The sequence below is a fragment of the Triplophysa dalaica genome, chromosome 8 (genome assembly GCF_015846415.1).
Source record: "Triplophysa dalaica isolate WHDGS20190420 chromosome 8, ASM1584641v1, whole genome shotgun sequence".
Lineage (NCBI taxonomy): Eukaryota > Metazoa > Chordata > Actinopteri > Cypriniformes > Nemacheilidae > Triplophysa > Triplophysa dalaica.
In genome coordinates, this window is record NC_079549.1 from 14,695,830 (window position 1) to 14,719,800 (window position 23,971).

Genomic DNA, 23,971 nt, shown 5'->3' on the forward strand with positions numbered 1-23,971 from the left:
AGAAAGATATTTGAAAGAATACTTGTACGAAACAGTTCTTGGACCCAATTGACTAAAAATGACTTTATATTGTTCTGTTGAACACAAAGGAAGATATTTTGAAGAATGTAGAACGGTGAAAACTTCTGGGGCACCTTTGACCACAATTTTCATTTTTTCACTATTGTAGTCAAAAGGGGTCTAAGAACTGTTCTGTTACAGGCGTTCATCCAAATATCTTTCTCCATGTTCAAACAAACAAATACATGCATACAGGTTTGGAGTGACTGAAAGGAGAAGGAAGTAATTCATGACAAAATTTTCCCTTTTGGGTGAACTAGCTCTTGTGTAATAATAAAACAAGGTGAGGGAAAAGTTGAAATATTATTTAATTATGTAATGTACATTCTTTGTGTTTTAAAGCAGTTTAACAAATATAATGTTTTTTGTACAATATTGTGATGAATGCAGTGTTTCTCAACAGGGGATTAGAAAAACCTCATAGGGGGTCTCAAGGTGATTTAAAATGACAAAAAAACAACTACCAACTGAAAAAACTATAAACCAAGATAATTCTTGATGTTTGGTTATTGTTATTAGTTATACCAAACTTGACTATTTATTATTAAATAATATAAATGATGCCTTCAAATATTGAATCATAGCTTCTTAAGATCTCCACCTGGGAACCGTATTGAGAGGAGTTCCACCTACTTATAAGCTGCTTATACTTTATTATTGGGTCAGAAACAACAATTAAAAGCAATTTTAAACAATAAGCATACATCTTGAGATTAAAAGGTTTGTAGGATTATTTGAAACATTTCACTAAAGTGTTTCCAAAATTTTGACTGGTCGTCTAAATAAAATACCTTAATAATTGTACAGCCTTAAACTCAAAAACGTTAAGATCCACTGGACCTGTATGAACAGGGATGCTGTGTACAAATCTACATTTTATATGAGACTAAACTCATACATTACATGTTAATATATGCAGTATACCTGTATATGCACATACAATAAACAGAATACAAAATACTGGATACAACAGTCCAATATCAATTAGATTGAACTTTTTTTAGGTTAGTATTCCATCTATTATTCAATATAATTTATAAATAATAATCAACATTTCTCTTGGTTAAGGTCTTTCACTGAGCTTTTTACAATGACCTTGGGGATGCTCTTATCTGTGAATCATACAACATTTGTTAAGCAGGTTTCAAGTACAAAGTTCCCCTTTACATGTATCAGTAGGCAGCTTATTAGTTTTTGAAGTGCTTGAGTCTGTTATTGTAACATTTAATTTAGTCATATACATTCGCAGGAAAAATTAAGAGACCATTCCAAATTTTCATTTAATAAGCATTTCAATTGTGACCATTTCAGTCCAGCGTCCGTTGAATTTCAGTAAAATCAAACCTCAGGAGTAACATAAAATCATTTAACAGCAATGTGAAAGACTGACGGCATGACAGACACATGAAACTGTAATGCAAGAGCTTCAAAGTAATTATGAACTAGGTCTGAAATAAAACGGAGCATCTTTTTTCCTTATTTGACATGCTTCACCCGTTTTCATTTTCTGCAAATAAATGCAAATAGAAAAAATATTTGTATTTAAAATTATTGTTAGTAGTTCACATAATAAAACAAAAAATGATACATTTTAACATACATAGCTATAAATAGCACATTTAGATTTTTCAATGGTCTCTTAATTTTTTGTGCTGCTGTATCTAATAAGAATTGATATATTAAAACCCATTGATAAAAGATAACAATACATTAAGGCTTTTAATTACTTGATACATATGTACATAATAAGGATCATGACTGAATCATAATATTATTCCTTTCTACTGCTGTCATCATTTGGCAAAAAGTGTAACAAAAACTTATAACGACTGTGAAATGTACGGAGGTTGATGCATGAAATAAAATGAAATAAATAAAATGTCCAGTAATCACAAAACCAGCAAAGATACGCCAAATAAACACATGAATAGCGCCGTCTTCCTTGTTTTTCATCCATAGGTAATGTTTATCCACCATCAGACTGGTGATATTTAATCAAAAACTGCCTTATGAAAAATGTCACCACAAATGACTGGTGTGTTACCTGTTTGTCCATGACACAAGTGTTAGTGTTCTATAGTTCAATATCCAAACAAGACAAACTCATTCCTATTGTTCAGTCTGTCCATCATCACTTGTTCAGCGTGGGGTCACTTGGTTAACAGCTGCAGACTTATACGATTCCCTCGCTGCGTTTACTCCTCCACACAACTAGAGCTGTCATGAGAAGTGTCACCAGTATGGGCACCACGATAAACGGCCCCAGGATCCGATTGGGTGGGTCGTGAAGCAGTCGTCCAGTCAACGAGCAGTCATGGAAGTAGTGCCGGTGCACCCGAATGAAAAACTCATCCACCAGGCTGTTGGGCCAGAAACAGTTCATTTTCAGAGCCACCAGGAACGTGCAGTTCGTCAGTTCCCCGTAGGACCTTTAAAAAAAGAAATATTGGATAACTTACAATTGTACTCTAACATTTACATAAGATGCAACCTTGCATTTGTCAAGGTGAGATTGTGTTTCAAAGCATTTTATAACAGGTCACTACAAAGAGAAAATCGCTCATTTTTCATGGCGTAGAAGATTGATGTGCAGTAAGTAAACCATCCGTAGGTTGATTTCCAAGTATAAATGATAATTTATTCATATTTATTAACTCTGTATGTTAAAAATGAATAGAAAATAGTACAAAACAATGATGACACTGTGCACTCTCCCATATTAAAAGTCCAGTTTATGAAATTTAGGAGCATCTAGATGTGAGGTTGCGAATTGCAACCAACGGCTCACACCACCTCTCCCTTTCAAAGCACTAGAGGCTCTCACAGGACTAAGGATGCTTCTTTACATATTTACAAAACATGCTCTGTAGACCAGTTTGTCCGTTTAAGGCTACTGTAGAAACAACATGGCGAACATCGGTTTAAGTAGATAGAAATTGCTCATTCTAAGGTCATAAAAGCATAATGCTTCATTAAGCGTCACCTCTGACGACGTATATTATATTGCATTTCTGTGAATAGATCCTCCAAAATATTACACATTGGACCTTTAAACGTTACACATGTGCTAACCATTTGAGTTCCCATGAATCTTTATGGCCCATCTGTGTGTTATGTGAGAGATGGTGCGCGTGATAACCATCATTTGCACGTAACTATTCACGTGGTCGACTCTCTCTCTCTACGGCCCTTAAGGGGCTCTGGTGAAATCAAATCACCTCAATAATGATGATGATGAAGATGATGTCCACTCCGTTGAATGAGGAGTCCAGTGTGAAACAGTTCAACAGATGATCTCTTAATAGCGCCCTGTGTGAGTGTTAGACCCTGACCCCCATCCTCAGCTGTCTATTTATAAAGCCGGCCAGCCTAGCGTGGGATGCCTGACATAACCAGTGCAGACTTTTAATCAAAAGCCCTCTTCCGGGCCTGTTTTAGGGGCTGCAGCAGGCTGCACGCCTCCTCCCCTCACATTTCACCCGGAGGGATAAAGATGGCTCGCTGAACAGCAGCTCATGCCCACGGGCTGGACAAAGAGCACATCTCATCTTCCAAGGGAGGTATGTGTGACAGAAATGGATGTCTGGGTCACCCCTGTGTGCACAGCTGGGCCGTAGAGGGTAAAGGTGGATTGGTAAACACATGAAGTAGAAGCCAAATGAGAAGAGTTGATTATTCATTTTATTCTGTTTTAAAATTACCTTTTAATATCATGACATTTGTAGCTTCAACTGCCCTGTTGCTTTGGATAAATGCATTTTATAAAGATATTCATAAAATGCTCTATTTAGACTTAAAGTACTTGCCCTAAAGTAATATGAATTATGAATACAGACTGGTCATAAATACTCTCCAGTGGTGGGAGTGAGGCAGTATGTTAAACCCTGTCTGTTAATGGACTGACCCTGAGCTCTCAGCCCTAAATTGTCTCTGTCTGCCTGTGTATTTATAGCATGTAATGTGTGTTCACATTAAAGACTGATATATACAAAGAACCATCCCACTGTATCCCAACAAGTGGATGGTTAAATAATACTGAAATAAATAATAAAATAAAGATATAAATACTGCATTTGTATTTCTCAAACATTCAATTTTGAGTGGGCAAGCATCACTAGAGTTGTTCTGCGGTTCTTTTGACTTGAGCCAGAAACAACCACCTATTGACCGTAAACCTCATAAATGTATTCAGACTATATACTGTATATCCTGCAAATCAACACAACTTCAAGGCACTTCATACCTATACAGGGTGCCTAGTTTGTATACTTTTGTACTGTATTCATACTTTTTAGTTCAATCGGCTTTCGGCCCGGTGATGTTTGGTTTAGGGGTGTGGCTTAATTTATGCATTTTTCTAATAATAACTTTTTGTATGATTCACATCAACCAAGCTTCAAACTGAAAGCTTGTGCAAATTTACGCAAAATCGCCATCTTGGTCAATTATATTAACCCTTGGTGTTCAGGTCTGTACAAATTCAAACTCATCATCCTTGGCTTATTTTCTGTGAAGAACATATACAAGGACAAATTTTCAATGACCGCACACTGTACACCCCCTACACATTTATATTACATACAGGATGTTTGGGTCCACTGGACCCAGGGCTTACAAAATTGTGGAAACTGTAGGTTGTGTGTACCTTCATGTGTCCTCTTCATTTCTGGGCCTCCTTTTAAAATGTTTGTGTGTGTTTCTGTGTGCGTGTGTAAGAGAGAGTGTTTCAGAGTGTGTGTAAGTGTGAGTTTTCTGTATCTGCTCCTCCTGTGCCCACCAAAAAACATGGAGCACTTCAATTCATAAATGTGATCTAACAAAGGCACAGGGCAAAAATGAACCATATGCTGTTTAGATTGCTTGTTGTTGGGATGAAGTAAACATCTTTTAATTAATTTAACATAAAGTGTTTGATTTTGTTGAAATAAAAACCCAAAACTGCATGGGGTCCACTAGACCCACCAACACTGAGTAACAAAACTATGAAAACCACACAAGGGTTAAAGTAAATTAAACAAACCTAAATGGAAGTGGAAATATCATCAACTTTACACTTTTTACACTTTAATTGAAGGCGATTGATACAGCAGTGGAAAAAAACTAAGAGATCATTTCTGATTTTCATTTCATCAGCATTTCTAGATGGATTGTGATAATTCTAGTCCAGTGTCTGTTGAATTTCAATAAATCAAACCTCAGGAGTAACATAAAGTCATCCAACAGCAATGTGAAAGACTGACAGAATGACAAGACAAATGAAGACTGTGATAAAATTGAGGTTATCATATAAAAAATAACTTCTGGACTTTTCCTAAATACATGTAGAAATATTACTGTTGTATTCGTGAAAAGTGAATATGAACTTGTTTTCTTTGCAGTGTTTGAGGTCTGAAAAAACATAGAGCATATTTTCTGTCGTTTTACCTGTTTCTCCAGTTTTCAATTTTAAATGCAAATAGATACAATATGTTTATTTAAAATTTGGTATTTCAGGTAGTTCAAAAAATGAAACAGAAATTATTGTTTTACCTAAACACACAGCTAGTAAATTGAGAAAAACTGTAAACTATTTTGAAATTGTCTCTTAATCTTTTTTCTGTGGCTGTATATTGCAGGCTTTTGCTATATCAGCAGGTCAAAAGGTGCAAGTGACAAGAGAGGTCTCATTTGAAACCACATAGCAGCACATTTGAAAAGGTTAAAAGATGGATCCACATACAGACTCAACAAATGGCAAAGTTCCATGGTGACATTCAGAGACCATAGAGGTCACCACAAACTGGGAAAATTAGAGTCTAATAATATCATATTCTCTTCCGGATGATGGCTTATGTATTAACCCTAGAACATGTGCATACAGCTGTGCCATGTATTGACACTCCGGACATCTACAATAATTCTGGGAAAAAGTCATCACGTTGTGTTAACTTGTGTTTCATTTGTCCAGTTACCGTTTCAAACATTACCCAGCACAACTCTATTATAAATAACATGACATAATTTGCAAACCATTTTATTTGCAGCACCTTCTGCTTAATTCGTTGGAGGCAAATAAAAATGAAAACAGGCATAGTTTTTGCTCTGTTAAGGAGAAATATGGAACAAGTGTGTCAACATGTTTTCTAATAAAATTTGGTTTCTTGAACCAACCATACAGTCTAAAGAAAAACAGGTCATGTGTGCCATCATCATGACTAGAAAAAAACTGATAACTGTGATAGATTCAGTCCGTCTTAAATAAATTGAAATAGCTGCCCTGGGACTTTCATCACTGCCCTGTCAAGACTTACAGTATCATGCAATTATTAAATGAATACAGATAAGACTGAACCACAGACAAGAGTGCGGCTTTTCACGTTAGATCTGGGAGAAGGCCTTCAAGTTGGCCTAGTTAGTATTCTCCAACCGCAGATGTGAAACATCAATTCTAGAAAGTCTTTATGTGAAGATTAATACATTTGGTAAAGATTTTGGAGCAACGGGAATCAAAAAGTGAATCCAATAATTAAGTCATTCTTCAAGTCATGCCATCTTTTATTCAACCTTATTTAATCTAAAACCTGTATGACTCTCTATTTTATGTAGAATACAAAATCATTTGAGGCAGAATGGTGACTTAATATTCCTGTTCCTCACACAAAGCTGTCAATTGGTTTGAGAAGATTTTGGAAAATAATTAAGTTTTATGAGTTACGTTAATGGTGTCATTTTATCATCTTATAGCATGACAGGCCCAGTTACTATTTACGAACACACATACAAGTCATACAGTTCGAGAACTTCAGATTGGCAAATTAATGTTTGTATAATTTTATCTACAGCAAGTATAGGATTTTGTGAAATGTTTAAGTCACATTTAGTATTAGGTGGTATTATATGGACAGTATTCACATTAAATATCTGTTAACTAGACTCTAGATTTACTTTGTACAAATTTCTCAAATCGAATGAGTTTAAGGTACAGTACAGTTATTAGGATTAGAGATTAAATTAGGTTTTGGGGTAAAGGTTTGGTTATGGTTAGGGGCAATGCTATCCACAGTTACAGTTTAGTGCAAATATTTGTAATTTGTAATAAAAAAGTACTTTAAATATAATGATGTAATAAAAATAGTGTTTAGTGTTTAGCAATAATTGAAGAATAAAGGACAAAAAACATATTTGTTCACAAAAGTATCTTGTTTTGCACTGGGGGACACATACAGGTATATTTTCTCATTCTAAGTCTGTCTATTTAAAGAAGAGGAATCCATGAATTGCTGGTGTTCTCTGGTGTTCATGTGGTGGGAAAGTCTCTCTGTACCTTTCGGTGGTGTAAGATACCAGATAGAATTTCAAAATGGTTTAACGGCACTAAATATAACGCGTGAGAGGACAGAGAGCAGCAGGGACAAACATCAACAGAGACCATGACTACAGCACATGCTCAATTCTCCTGGGACACGATACTGTTCGCCTTGTAAACAAGATCAGATTTCATTAATACTCAATAACTTACGGTTGAGAACTAAAGGTATCAGACAACAGGCTGATGGATATTTTATTGCATTTCAAAAAATATTGCTATAAAGGGGACACATACCTCATACAAGATTCTTTCCCCAGAGGTCCAATTAAAATGTTAGCTCTAATATACTGGAAGGCTTTTTGCACCAATTTATAATTTGTTTTCATTACAAATTTTCACCTTCTCTCTGACCCTTGAAATGCAACTGATCCTTTTTGTAGCTGTGCTTTTAAGACATCAATGATAGTGAATGTGAAATGAGTACTGTGCTATGCTCATAAGATGTTTGTTTGCTGTCGGGTTCAGTTTAGTTGGCAGCAGTGATGTGTTTTATGGTCATTTTGGATGATTTCAACGATTTTAGCATCTACATTTTAATAAAAGTATTTTTGGACTGAGGAGGAAGTTGCGTAGAACATTGAACGTGTTTAATTCAATGGATCAATAATTTTTTTATCTAATTAAAAGGTTCTTTAGAAAAAGATAAAGTCAACGATAAGTGAGAGAAACTTAGGTTTGTATATACGTAACCAAAGATTTACTTAATTTTCATGTATTACAGATTCAGGGTTTATAAACTCAAAGTTAATAAAAACTGAGGTTAAGCTACTTTTTGAAGCACAGAAACAGTTCACAGGTCAATTTTATTATCAAATGAGGGTTCTTTTTTCAAGTACTGTACAAATCTTATATTCTCTTGTATATAGACAGTCTCTCTCTATCTAATCTCTCTCAAGTTATTAAACATTTCATCATCATTCATTGTTTTTTAGATGCCTATAACAAAAATACATTCATCTGAGACGTTATTTTTGTCACAGAACACTGACAAGTATGTTGATCCTGACATGCCCATTAAGACATATGAATGAAATCTGTATTTGATCTCTAACTGCAGTTGATCCTCCGGATGCTGAAGGACATGTGAATCGCTGAGACACTTTAAATGTCGGACTCTCATTGTGTTTCTCTCAAAGTCATTAGGTGTCATCACACAATACAAACTTGACAAAGGGGTTAAATGCTTTTGAGTGCGGTCACATTCTGAAAAGCTACTGGAAACAATTCCATAAGCACCTGGGCTATAATGTATGACTGCTGCATGCCTCAGGGAACAGATGGACTTTGGCATTAGAACTCAAGCCTGGGATCAGAGACCTGTAAAAAAGATCCAGGCTTAAATGGGTGACCCTGAAAACTACCTCAAAAAATATCAACCTTCAATCCTCAGTCACACCAGGTTTTCAATGTTTGTTGGGAAAGGCATTCTGGAGGGTTTTGCAGAAATTCAAAGCTATATTTTGGCACATTAATTTATCTGTGCAAAGACTTGTGTTATTCAAATGCTGGAAATCTTGTCAAGTGGTTGAATATTTTTGAACACGAAGACGTTATTCTATTAAAAAGCTAGTTATTTACAACAGGTCACAGAGGGTCTAACCAGTCAGAACTGCTCAAACACATTGCAGACGGTGCAATGGAGAAATAAGGTCCATTGAGTCAGGAGACTTGAGATGTTATACTACGTCAAAGGTATTACTGGTTCAAAGAGATCAACCTCCATCATGGAACACATTTCTGGAGAGACCAAAGGGGAACTTCCTCTACAATTTCCTGTATAGCTGCATTTGGCACTCATGACCTGAAATCTGTTGTAGATGAACTTATACAGTGGAATGAATCATTCCAAATGTTAATGCTCCATTTAAATACATACTGCATTGTACATCTCTCTGCTAATGCAAAAATTATATTTTATTCTATTCCATTCTACTTATAATGACACAGTAGCGATGACAGATAACACAAAATCAATTCAAAGTAAGGGGTCAACCAGAGTAAACCAATAAATCATTTGTATCTTAACTTGTTGATATGTAAAAATGTGTGACAGCAAAAGAGCAATAATGAATAAAATACATGCACCGATTTATCAGCTAAAATTGGGTATCAGTCGATAAAAGCAGCCGATAGTTTAAAAGCAGCCAATGATCAGTGCCAGCAAATTTTATGTTCAAAATTTATAGTCATTATATGACTTAACAACATTCAGAAAGTTAAAGTGGAGGTAGCATGCTAAGTCATGCATTCTGACTTCTTTACAATGAAAACGTGCTTGTTTCTCATGCATAACATGGTCAACTTGTTAAAAAACTAGTTTGAGGTATGACGTAGTATTTTTGTGCTTGATACACTCCCCCAGCACTCCAATTTGTGTTTTAAGTGTTTTTAAAGTCGGGATCCCTGTTTCGTAATAGGGATCATATTCCTTTTATTGGGCAATTTTCCCGGAGAACCACGGCAAGGCGAAAGAAAGAGCCCGCCCACGCGCAAACCGAGGAGCGAGACCCGCTTGCCATCAAGATTGTCTGCGCTGTGTCAAGATTGTCTGCGCTGCCCTGCAGATCATTACAGATAGTGAAGTTTAGGAGTGTCTGTTTGTTCACAGCATTTCAGTGATGGATGCTATATAAACAGAGAGTATAACGCTGGATTTGAAATTAATATGGCGCGGTCCCAGTGCTAAAAAATGCAGGACATGAACCGCAGTAAGTGAAACTAAGTCATATGTCTGTGTTTTGTTGGCAATCGCCGTGTACATGCATAATTGTGTGCTCGTGTTGTTGTGTTTATCCCACTGCCTGCCTCCAGCAGCTTGTGTATTCCGGAAATAATCGTCTAACTGCATCTTTCTTTAATAAATTTGATCAAACTTAATATGCTTTGAAGATACAACGTATGCAAAACTACTTTATAGGTACTCAAGATTAATATAAAATTGGCAGAAACTGAACGTGTTACCCGATCTTTAAGAAATTGTCATTTTCAGAATCAATCGGCATCAGTAGATATCATTCTGAATAATCGGCCATCGGTATCATTGGAGAAGTGTAGTCTCTATAACAAAATATGTTTTGCTCCCTGCAATAATTGTTTATTTGTGGTTTTGCTGTATTGTACTTGAAATTACATCAATATCTCCAGTCTTCATTTTGATCCATTGCACTACAGTATATTGAACCTATGGGAATCTAATCTATAGCGAAAAACTCGATCAATGAAACCAAGTGTTGAAAAGTGTAAAAAAATGTTTTATAGTAGATGAACACCTGCTCACAATTCCAGCCTCAGTTTTGCCATGTTGTATTTATTGTATTCTCGCCTTCTCGCTGTGATTCACAGACTGTTTTAAGAGCACATTGTATCAAAACACAAAGGCATGACCCCTTGCAGGGCAAGACCGGGCCTGTTTATAGATTGCAGGTTCCCTTTGAAGTAATTTAATGCACCATTGCCCAGGTGAGACAATTTGCTGAAGTGCAATAGTGTTTGGCTCTTCTGATAGTTTCTATATAACCTTAACTGCCTGCAATTGACTGTCCTCAGAGAGTCTTACCGAACCCTTTTAAGGCTCATTAGAAGGCACAAGTAGTACTTGCTTAGACATGATTCCAGACCTGTAGCTGTCCCCAGACAGTGCTTTGTGCATTATTGAGGAATGGAGCTGGATGACCACACGGAGGGAGCTCAGGGGCCATACATACTTTAATGAGTGTGTTCACGGGTAAGAGGGAGACTTGAACCTGTGCACAGATCAGAGATGCTTTTCCTTAACTAGAATCCACTCATGAGCCTCATTTGCACAGCTAAACTAAACTGTTATATTTAACAAACGTTCCATTAAAAACTATTAATAAGAAGTACTCAAAGTTACTCCAAAGGCAACGATAGTAAATCAACATCCAACACATCTAAATGCCTGCAGTTTTGGATGCATTAAATGCTTGCAAGAAAACAGCAGTTTTCTGACTTCAGTCATTTTTGTCGATAAATTATTAAAAGGCAACTAATTATTTGTTATTAAAGTTTAAGCAGATGAATCAGACAGAAAAGCATTTTAAGCAAGGATGATAAAGTCACTGTGCATATTTTGTGTAAAGGGCAGCGACACTTATTATATGAAGAAACAAAAAATGAAATGCCAGAAGTCGTCAAGGTCATTTATGTTTATTACCATGCATTATACACGATAAACCGAATCTATAATTCACTGTGACTCAAAAGAGTATCACGCACACCAGGCTTTTAATAAAGGTGACATATCCATTCAAGCAGGTGATATGAATAATACAACTGTGAAGGTTTAATTCAACAACAACCGCAGGAATCATTTGACCTCCTAAACACAATTCTGGTTTGATTTAACAAACAGCTTTGTTTACAACTCTAAGGCAACAATGGGAGATTTTAGTCTGATTACAAATTTACTGTTTTGCTTATGAAATATGAGTCTTATTTTCTTTATGATCATCACTCTACCTATACTGTAGGTAAATCTAAACCACATCCTATTGGGAATGACGAGATGAAACTGACTTTGGTACTGTATTTGATACCAGTACTGTAGAACACCATCAGCAATTTGCTTCAACAACACCTACAACACAATACTACGGGTTGGGTCACAGGGGACAAACCATGCGTGCAGTGTCAAACGACAGAGACTGGCAAACCTTGCACGTCGCAAACTGACAGCTTGGACATCATTGTCACTTTTCTTGATTCTTTCTTTTTTCACACCCTAGCGGCAACTTCAGTCTAAGGCTCGAGGTTGTCCTTTGGCCAGTTGTGACAGGGACAGACGTAAAAGCAGGACAGTTCCACTTGTTAACTCCGGAAAGTGAAAGTTCTTCCGTATCGTGTTTTGGAAGCACCACAAATAACCTCCTCGGTTATGTCACAGAGACAGCTGGGCACATGGAGGTGCCCAGGAATGGTGTACGCCTGGAGCTGTGCCACATGCTGCTGTAAATCCCTGGAAGCGGGTGTTATTATGGGAACCATCGTCTTTCTTTTACTGAGAAAACTTTGCCCTTCACTTTGTCATAAGGTGTTCAAATATACATGCCAGGGCGTCAGCTGTAAAGTGATATTCCTGTACACTGGAAAAGAGTGCTGGACTAAAGTGGCTGTGATGTGTAGAGGAAGTTGTGAAAAAGGCTTTTCAACCTTTAAAGGCCATTTTGGGGAAACTGCAAGGTGGATTTGACATGGCAGGAAACATTAGAAGTTCGAATTCATGCCTAATAATACCTCCAGATATTGAGTACTGCAAGCAATTTTCTCTCGCCTATGCACCAGAATCATTATTAGAATATAATAGAAAGGATAGATTATTGAACAGGAATGTACATGAATCTACAATTAAGGTAATGCATCTACAGCCTAAAGAAGGGTGGTTGATAAACATTTGGTGTGTAAACCTTCTACTTTGCTTCTTTTGTCAATAAACATTTAAGGATTCTTTACCCCAGCAAAGTCTCTAAGATTCTGACACCTTGGAGATTCCAGAAAGGTTGCAGTTCTGGAAAATGGTGTTCTGGAAAATATTTTGCATCTAAACTGTATCTTTTCTTCTTGGTTTTTGTCTGACTTTTTTGCTGATACAATGAGACTTTTTTGCAGGTTCTAATATTGCATTAGTATTGCATAATTCCCATTGCAATGTATTTTCTTATGTATTTTTTTATTGTATATAGAATGCAGTGTTTTCTTATTGTACCTGTAAAAGAAATCCTGGTTAGTAAGTGTGCACATAAATAAATAAAAAAAAATTTCACTTTAAGGCTTTATTAACCATCACTTATAAATAATTCTAGAAAAATAATAGTAGTTAGTAAAATTGATGCGGTTAGGAATTGGTAAAATATGCTTTGAAAACAAATACTGTATATGCTTATTGTAGTGAAAATTTTACTGAAAGGTAAAAAAAGGTTTAAAAATTATTTCCAGTGCGTGTCAGCAAACCAGAATCCAGAAGGGGCACAGAACTACGTAGAAATCCAATATACAATATGATCGCTAAAAGTTCAATATATGGTATGATTTTAGTCTAATACCAATTAAAAAATTTAGATAAATTTAAACAGCCACATTTTTTGGTGTAGTGATAGTACAGTAAGGATAAATCTGACAACGTTATGGCCAACCATTACATATTGATATGCATATTGCAATCTGCTCATTTGGAGCATTTCAATAATTTCGGTATATTGTGCAGCCCTGATTGTAACAGTATAAAAATACAATCAATGCTAAGAATGAGAAATATTGGACACTTACTCAACGGTGTCGTCCCAGATGCACCACTGATGCTGGTCAAGAAGCTCCATATCCAGCTTGAACTTGGCCAGGCAAAATTCCTCAATGGCGTATTCATAGTTGTTGCTGCATGCTGAGGTAAGCACAGACAGATTTGCTGCTGGAGAAAAAGATGAAGAGCTGAATAAGTGTAAAGATGAAAAAATGTTGAAATGATGAAAGGATGAACATTTCTTTATATCTGATTAGAATTTAAGGCAACAAAAGCTGAATATTTCCAGTCATCTTATGAAATGCTTTGATGCCCCAAATGAAATCAAAAAGTTTTTTTTTTAAGTTTTTTTGAAAACATGTTAGCCTTAAGCACGTCAAAAAATGTAATGCTGCTACATGCTGACAAAATTCCCATTTAGATGAAAACTGACAGTCTAAAAAAATCTAGAAATTCCATGACTTCACGCTACACTTCAGTCTCTGGATTGGAAATCAGCCACTTGTTTTCACAGTTATGATTTCCTACATGGTGAATGACGTCACACTGTTAAATGCAGCTTTACCAGGTTGACAGTGCCGTAAACTAAACGCTATTGGTTATTTTAAAGGGTGGCGGGGCCACTCGCTATGTCTTGCTCTCTGCATTTTTCAGTTGAGTGCTCAAAGGCGTTTCACTGGGACTTTAAAACTTCCAGTGTCAAATTGTTCCTAATTTATTTTCTTTCATAATAGACAAAGTTTACAAGTTATTTTGAAACTGGTTTGTGGCCATATATTGTACACCGAACGTCCCTCCAATCCTGTTAATTAGTCGACTGTCTCCCAATTTAATTTGAACATAAACGATACTCTCCTTCACCGCAAAGTAACGCATTTAGTGTCTGACACTAAAAGGGATCTGAATAGAGCAGGATGGGTGAAAAAAAACTTGAACAATGAGTCATTTCATTAACTCTGACATAATGGGATTAATGTTCAGCTCTTGGAAAAACAATCGTCTTTAAAATGGAACGGCCATTGTCAGCTTGTCCCTTTACTCTCATGTCCTCCGCTCTCTCTCTTCTATTGTTTTATCCTCCCTCTACACAGAGATTTGCTGTGGCACTCGCCCCAAGTGATCAGCAGACAGACAGGCTTACTGTCAGGGCAGCAGTGACGGCTGCTTCTTTCAGCTCATTGTTAGTCAACAACGGCTCTATCACATCAATTACGTGACAGGTGAGTCTCCTGCAAGATAAGACGCGAGACAAAATCTATCTATCTATCTATCTATCTATCAACTTTGTTGCCATGGCAATAAAATGAATATAAAAATAGTTTTTATGGTAATTAATTCCATAAAGCAAGTTCTATTAACTGCACTTAATCGGTTTTGAACCCCAAATATTCCAAACTTAGAAATAACCTGAATTACTCATTTAGTGGCCGAGCTAAGCAGTTACTGTAAAACCCTGTACCACACACAGCCAATCTTTTCGTATGCATACAGTCTCTATGAAAGTCCACAAAAAAAAACATCAAGCATGTCACATTTATATATGACTATGCCAACATACATTTTTTATGTTACAGGAAGTTTCTAAAAGAGTTAATTAGTGAGCTTTTGCTGTGCATTCACATGAACACAGACAATGATAGAATTTGTGTCTGTGTTCGGGACTACTTTACATGTGCAGTATAAATCTGGATAATATCCAGGATCCCTCAGAGTCTATCGGTCAGTAATACTTTATTCCCTTTGCATTTGTGTGCAGATGAAGATGATGTTGGCAAAAAAAAGCAAGAATTAAAATGTTACTACATCAAGTCTCGACTACATGGTACATGTGTTGTGATGGTACACAAAAGCACCATGGAATCCTTTAAAAACAACCCAGACTGTTTTCCAAAGTAGAGCAGTTTTGTTACAGTAGTGATTCTAGCAGTCATAATCATTTACATTACTCTGAAGATGGCTAGTGGGAAAATATAACACAAAAGAACATTGTTCTAGTTTTCATTTTTTACAACACCACCAAGTGCCATGTTTGCTTAGTCCAAAAGATTTTTTTAACCAAGACCACACTTACTGTGTTTTTTTAGTATGTTTGCTTCTTGAGAAGCCACAATCTTTGAAACAGATATCACAACAGACAGTCATTAATAAGTAACTGAGTTACAAATGAGTGGTATATAAACTATTAAAAAGAAAACATTATAATTATTTTTAGTCATTTTCTCATGCCTTGTTGGAATCCTGAATCACAGATGTCACGTTTTCAAATAAATAACAGTAAATAACAGTTTTTTTATGTGCCTTGATGAATGGACACATTATAGAAATATCTTAGATTTATTAAACCACAGATTTATTGGTAATCATCCCTAAAGGGAGAAGAAGAGAACACCCCTCTGTAAGAAACTGAATTACAGATGCATATAGTGAAAAGAAAAGTTTTAAAGTACTTCAAGAGAGGCTGCAGATGTTTCTAGGAGACACGCTGTGCAGAACTGTGAATAATGGAGGTGAATGCTGAAGCCTAGTGTGTGTAGGAGGGTTCTTCGTTTTTGGTGTCTGTTAACTACTAAACTCACAAACAAGAGTTTTAAAACAAACAAAACAGAACCTCCTCATTGACAGACATGTGAGTACATGTGCATGCAACACATGCATGTCCAACAACTATGAAAACGCAGCATTATACAGCATAAAAATTAAGTATTTTATTATTGTTATATATTGGTAAATAATAACTGTGTCCTTATTTTTCTATTCAAACATCTTAACACAAATTGCTGTTTTTCGTGCTTTTCATCTCACATTACACACAAAACCTTGCCAAAAAATATAAATGGAGCGTGAAGTCTCTAAGCAGCCTTTGAGAGGGAGGAAAACAGCACGAGCTCTTCCTGAGTTTGCCCTCTTGATGATCTGTCAAACTTCAACCGGTTCGGTATTTTCATCAAAATCGTTCTGCAAAGAGTCTCTGCAGCGTTATTATTAGATTTTTACCGTTAAAGAAATAGCTCAGTTTACATACAGCCGCATACAATATTAAGAGACCGTTCCAAATGTTCATTTAAACAGCATTTCTAGACGAATTGTGAATTTCAATTAAATCAAACCTCAGGAGTGACAAAATCATCCAAATTACTTACGTAAGACTTGCAGCTCGAAAACAGTTTGTATTATGCAGATAATAAAAGTCACATTCACATCATTCTCTTATAAACCCAGTACATTTCCTCTCCTCACATAGCCCAGACTCTACTGAATACAAGGGTGACAACAGATCCAACCAAACTCAGCATTACCCTTTAGTTTGATTAAATTGAGCCGCTTATAACCACCTAACAGGAGACATTATTGATCATTTGTAGTCCAGCTGTTGGGTTAACAGTGTCCTTCTCTCTTTCCGGTGTCATCATATCTTTTATGCTTAGCCAAACATGAGATGACCCTGTGAGGCCCTGTATTCAGTTTTGTGTGTATATAGCTGTTGTCCCTTCAGATCTGTTCGACACATGCATGCTTTACTGGTAAAGGGTAATTGGTTATTAGTATACTTCCTTGTATCTTGCATGCAACATGTATACGTTACCAGGTTTCCAGTCTTTTCATGGTATGAAAATTGCATCATGTAGACTAGACAAAAAAATTGAAAAGAATAAGCCATCGATTTGGTAGAAAAAATTATGATGCTGAAAAAAGAAAGAAAATGCTGGTGCTGACTGGGAACTTAAAAAAAAGCTGGTGACAAGAAAGAGTTAACTTGCATTGAAAGCATTACTGTACAGCACTTACGACTATGCATGACAGATATGCTGACGGATGTATTACAGTTATACCTGCAAAGGCTCCTTTAAATAAATTCTTTCCTTTAACATGCTTTTTGTGCTTCTGTCAAGCTGTCGTGTTCTGTAAAAGTATAACAGCTGCATAATTGGTAAAATAACACTTGTCACAGAGAACGTCTCCAGAATGTAAACAGATGGAGAGAGATTGACAGATATAGTAACTCTAAAGCACGACCAACACAATCTCACAGGAATTCGTAACAATTTTGCAAGGTGGCTGACTCGTATGATCTTGTTTGTATACACGTTTTAGTACGAAGTACGATTTTAGTATTATTTGCTTTTGTGGGTATGATTATGAGGTTGCCCTGCGATGGGTTGGCACTCCATCCAGGGTGTATCCTGCCTTGATGCCCGATGACTCCTGAGATAGGCACAGGCTCCCCGTGACCCGAGGTAGTTCGGATAAGCGGTAGAAAATGGATGGATGGATGGATGGATTATGAGGTTTTTGGCGAGGGAGCTTCAGTATTGCTTTTTCTAATAATCATATTTTTTCTACTATTCACATCGTACAAATTCATGCAAATTAGCCAACTCATAAAACAGTTACAAATTCTTGTCGGATCAGGTTGACTCGGCACATACAAATAGACTGTGGATCTCAAGTGGAGCGTTTGTGTGATATGCATTAATAGGCTGATGATTTTAATGGAATCAACAAGGCAAGATATACCATAAAAGCAAAAATGATGATAAAACAAAATCATAATTTATACAACAGTGAGTTCTGTCCCTCTAAAGGTTAATGCACGTTCTCCAGAAAAACACTTGACAGCCTCTATCATTAAAAAGCAACAAAACGTACCAACAACCTTAAAACAACATTATCATGTCTTACAATATCACATGTTATAGTTGGACAATGACACGCTAAATAAATGTATTACGTCCTGACATGTAAGGTGCAAAGAAATAAGGCTAAGACGAAACCAACCCAGTGTGAACAAATACACCCTGCAGCAACTTGAGGATAGTGCGGCAACATCTGCATTAATGCCACAGAAATGCATTAGCCTGCAATGTGCTACAGGGAAAACATAGTCAAGTACAGCACTTAGTCAGGAAGCCTCCGGTAAAATTATTTTGTAGTATTATAAGCGAACGCACGCTGGCTCCCTCATTGTCTGGCCGAGCTGCATTAAACTCATATTTAACATAATATATGCCGCAAACATTTGGAGTTTAAAGAACCATAAGCAACGTGTGGGAAGAAATTGCGCAGGATTGCTTTTTACATTCTTTTAAATGTATAACATGTTTTATGACCACTGATTAAAGAAAAACTACCAATGTTTACACCATTTGCTTATCACACAGGTGCACACACGACATCCATTATGGCATTCCAAAATAATCTACATGGCACCGGCCCTTTGTGATCGAGCAATTACAGGGGCCATGAACGTCATTGCATCTGGCCGTACAGGTGATGGATCACTCTTGGCCATTATATCAACGGCTGCCTCACATTAAATAGGGTCATTTGCCGAGGGTCACTGCCGTAAGAGTAAATCGACGCCTTGCACTGTAATTCGCCATAGCCTGTAATTGAAGTGCACTTTATATCAAGTGCCAATGTTCAGATGCGGGAAAAGAAAATGGGTGGCATGTTTGTTTCAGAATTTCCACGCAAGTCGAGCAGCCACCTTAACGCTGATGACAAAAAATGTCATAGCTTTATGGAAATAAGGACAGGTGAAGGCCAGAAATCTCTACAGATCCTCTGCCCACACATGGCAGAATACTAATGGTTCGTTTCTATTAATAAAGTGACTATTTAGCATGTACAGTATGCAGTTCTATTACATTATTAAGAATTAGAAAAAAAAATGTTCTAACCTCTCTGCTAGGTTCTTTACATTAAAGGATTATATTTTGAAATATTTAATTATTTAGTGTTCTGTGTTCAGTGTTCTGTAAAGCTATGCCTCAGAACTCATTCATTTAAAAGCAGTTTCAGTAGAAAAACACAATTTAAACTAGGTCCACATTTTTAGGGCAGTTAGATACAACATTGAGGTTAAATTGAGGTTTATTTTTAACAATGCTTCTCATCATTTTGGTCTGATCTTAACAGTTTAAGATTCACCCTTTTGTGCTTGCTGTGATGGTGAAACGCATTTGGTAAAAAAAAGCTGATATTTAAAGACCGGCAGCACAAACTGCATTGAATCTGCATGCCAAGTGTTCAATGCTTTAACATGGCTGGCTCGACTTGGGGATGGCCGGAGGAAAATTACATATTCTGGTTAGGCAGATATATAATCAAAGTACATTACATGCATCATTTAAAAAAAAATTATGTGATTAAATTGACATTTCATTATTTAATAGATAATATTGATGAGTATTTAGTATGTATGCTATTTAATAATAAGTATTTTTTATTATTTAAATCTGGGGGGGCATTGCCTCCCCCCTTCCCCCAGACGTCGCCCTGCATGTCAGGCAGTTTACATGCAGACTCTAAGAGAAACATAAAAAGAATGCTTTTGTTGACTTGAAGTGTCCGGTTTACAACTCAAGGGCAAGCTGTTGTAGCTGAGAAACGTTTATTCACTCAAGAGCTCAGAAAGATCTTGATTCCGGTCCTCTAGTTGTCAAAGAGGTTTAGATGTCTCTTTACACAATAATACCATAGGCCCCCCAGAATGATACTTCACAGCACATTACACCACAGTGGGGCACGTTCAGTGCCTTGTAGTCTGGCCCTCTCTTGACACGGTCACACGGAGGACCCGCAGAGCCCTCGATCTCAAACCTGCCAGCACAAAAAAGGACATCAGATGCCAAACCAATAAAATCAATCCTCCGCTTGTTTTCGTTTGAACTTAATTTATACCACAGCGATGTACCGCTGTTTGTACGGGCACTCGATCTGCATAATGAATAATCAGCTAATGCAGGGAGGAGTTCCCAACCCAACAGCGCTGCAGAGATCTGCGCATTCCAGAATGTAAATTCTCTGATGACATCACACGACAACCTTAATCTGGATTTTGTCTTACACTTGTTTCTTAAATCCAATAAACAGATCGACACCAATCTTGGTGAAAAAACAGCCAATTCACATGTTAGAACAGAGTCAATGTCCCCTATTCAGGATGTCATTCCTAACGTTCCATTCCAAAGACAAATTCTACAACCATTGTGATCCCCCCCCAAAAAAATGTGCGTGCGATAATCACAATGCGCACTTGCACTCGAAACCTGCTGAATTGAATTAGCTATCCCACACAAGGGTAGAACTCCTTAAGGCGGTACATTGGGAATGAAATACAAAGCAGCCCTGACAACCGCAGAGAAATAAAGCACCCATATATTCATCTTTGCCTGTTACGGCTGTCCGGATCTCCCCACCCACTTCCAACAGCTTATTCACCTCCATCAGAGAAATGCAACCTGCTATTCTATATTTAGTCAACTTGTTTCGTACACATCCTCGTGCTTCCCTTCATTCTGAAGTGTCCTTTGTGTTTGTTGATTTAGCATTTTATCTGTAGGAGACTTTCAATTGTCGGGTACATGAGAGCAATACATCTCAGGGGGGTTCAAAGGACAGCGTTCAGCTCTGGCTTTGACACAAAGAAAGCATTGTTCGGGTTTAAAAAGTCTGCTTGACATTTATCTCTTAGCTTGCGACACTAGCGTCAGGCCACATTTGTTCTTCGTGCCAGCAATGAATTGTCATGATGTAATCAATATCGAAGGACAACTAGAAATCATTTCTTGACATTATCTGTGACGATGGAAAAAAAAGAGAAAGGGGAAAAGTAGAAAGGAAATGTGTGTGCCTAAAAGGTCTCTATATGGACTTCAAAGTCGAGATAAACTGGCAGAGCAGGAATTACAGTTCAGAATCGTTTAGTACTCTTTGTAGGAATGTAAACTCAGACACAAACACTTTGTGAGTGCTTAGTTCCATTATAATTACTTAAGGTCAACGTGTTACAGTGTCGGTAGCAAACCTCAATACCCGATGTGATGATAGTGTTACAGTACCTTTCAATGACTTTGCCATTAAACACTGTTATTCTTCAGCCAGCCAGCCATTTACAGTATACATCACATTCTGACACATTTCAGAATGCAAGTGTGAATTCAAACTTACACAGAGAACATTTTTGGCATTATTTCAGAGACAAGCTTATGTATACTTCTTCCGGATTTATTTTGTTCCTCTCGCTCCTTTCAGAAGCAAGAATCCCCTAAAAAATCTGCATATTTTTTAGGTCACTGTCTGCAACATGACAACTGGAGTAGATGAATTTAACCAAGAGAAAAAGATTTCAGACCCATTTCTTGATTTTCTACATAATGGCATTTGTGAATCTAGTTAGATCTTGAAATCGACTGCTCCGATCAGCAGCAATGTTCTTCATAGGAATTCCTCCTAAATAACAATATACATCATGAATGTTCAAGTGAATAGAATAATTCCACATGAGTGGTGACAGAAAAACAAGGCAAGCAGAAAGAAGTTTGTTAGTCATGCTCGGCACACTTCAGTGAGCCTGTTAAGGTAAGTGTAAATGGAATTCTTTGCAACAGAAGGAGCTTGCCATGCATTCATAATCAAAATTTGATAAAAGACCCATACTTGTTTGTGTTTGAGAGTTGTGAATGTTGTGTTGTTAAACAAACGTTCAACCTATGAGCATTGTGAAAGACTGAATAAGAGATATAAACGTATTGTGCTCACCATGGCAAAACGAACTGTTAATATAGTCAACCAATTTCTATACAGTTTGAAATTCTTTAAAACTATAAAATATAGCTCAACTATATGGGTAGTTTCCAAAATACTGTTTTCTTCAATATTACATTTGAATTATTTTTTGTTATAAAATATTTAATATATTTAAAAAAATCATTTTCAGTGCTGTAACTTCTCAACCATCTTTAATTCTCAAAACCTCACTACAAAAACAATATGGTAATCCAAAATGCATGAACAATATTTAGAAAAGAAAATTTGTATATGTGAAAATGTGTTTGACATATAAATAAAAATGTAAAAATGTAATCCAAACTGTTATTTTAAACAACAGTAAGCTACGTTGTTTATTATCCATTCACGTAGTTTGAGGATAAGATCATAAGATCAAGAGAAATAGTCGCATCATATTTTTAATAAGAAATATGTAAATGAAGTTCACACTACATGTATGTTTGATCACCATCCAGTTACTAACCAGACAACCAAGTTATGTTTGTCAAGTTCTGGTTCTATACTTTTTTCTACTCTATGTAACATAAAACAGAAACAAACAAGTTGAACTTACCGATTACCAAGAAGAGCAGCGTCTGTCTCCACCATAAAGATGCCATAACGCTTTAATGTCAGTAAAACAGAAACATAAGTTTCTTCACACTTTCGCTCGTGTCAGGGTCGATTAAACGACGCTATTCCCGTACATCTCGAAACATCTTCGCTTTTGTCAGGTAATTACGCAGAGTTTCATTCACCTTAACGCTAAATTTCCATTGAAGACGCAAGAACAAGAACTCCCCCGTGTCTCTGTCACCACAGCATCTGTTTAATGTAAAGCGTTAGATAAAAATAAAACACGGAAGGTAAAGCGTGTCCAGGTCAGCAGACGCGCATAGACTCGGCAGGACGCACTGGAGTCACCGGTGGAGAGTCGCGCTCTGCGCTCCAGTGCGCGTGCAGACACACAGCTGGGGTGGAAAGAGTTAAAGTCAGTCCAGTGAGGGAGGGATCATGGCTCATCAACTCATGCTGGCTAATAATAAACATGGACATCATTCATTATGGTAGTGAAACAACAAAAATATACAAAGTTTAGGAGCAAATTCTGCTTTGTGGTGCACTAATAAAACATTTGTAGCCTATGTAATATTTTCATATCCAACATCATAAAACAAAGCGAATATAAAAATTAAACAAACTTATGCCAAAGCTGCTCGGATAGATTATAGCAATTGATATTCATATCAAAGGAAAATGCTGAATAACGTTTAGCGCCGTCTGTGGTAAGAATAGGAATTACAATTCGACTGATCTAGGTTATTGATCGGAGACATCGACGGCAGTTCAGTAGCCGGATCTGCATGTCCTCCTTCTTCTTCCTCACTGTTATTGTAAAAATGTATCGACATTTTGGTTAGTTTAATCACACCAAAATTCAAACATCAACTATAACTTCAGTTTCAGTGCAAAACTAGGGGTCGTAAATGTCTCCTGTACCGTCAGTTTGATCATTCTGATAACCTTACCGCCACCTGCTGGTTGACTAGAGACACGGTGGTAAAAGAGAGATTGAGAAACAAATGACAAATTTGTCTCAGTGACCGCAAAACGTAGCTACAACCTTATTACTACTTACTGTCTATACTCTTACGTTTATGTCAGTGGTATTATTTCCATCAACTTTGCTTCAGTCAAAGTTGATCATTTTCAGGTTAGATCCCTTTGACATACCTGAAGAAACTGGTTAATACCTC

General features: G+C 36.8%; 1 protein-coding gene across 2 annotated transcripts; it reads right to left on the reverse strand.

Annotated features, from left to right (window-relative positions):
* Positions 1-344: 344 nt before the first annotated feature.
* ramp1 (receptor activity modifying protein 1) lies at positions 345-23,164 on the reverse strand. Of its 2 annotated transcripts, none has more exons than XM_056755077.1 (3): positions 22,789-23,164; positions 13,691-13,826; positions 345-2,489 (listed from the first exon to the last, which is right to left on the reverse strand). In XM_056755077.1, the coding sequence occupies exons 1-3, from the start codon at positions 22,832-22,834 to the stop codon at positions 2,234-2,236; spliced, it is 438 nt and encodes a 145-aa protein (XP_056611055.1). In that variant the 5' UTR covers positions 22,835-23,164; the 3' UTR covers positions 345-2,233. The 2 variants fall into 2 exon arrangements, with proteins under 2 accessions (XP_056611055.1, XP_056611054.1); XM_056755076.1 differs by having other exon boundaries at positions 13,691-13,829.
* Between the last annotated feature and the right edge of the window lie 807 nt (positions 23,165-23,971).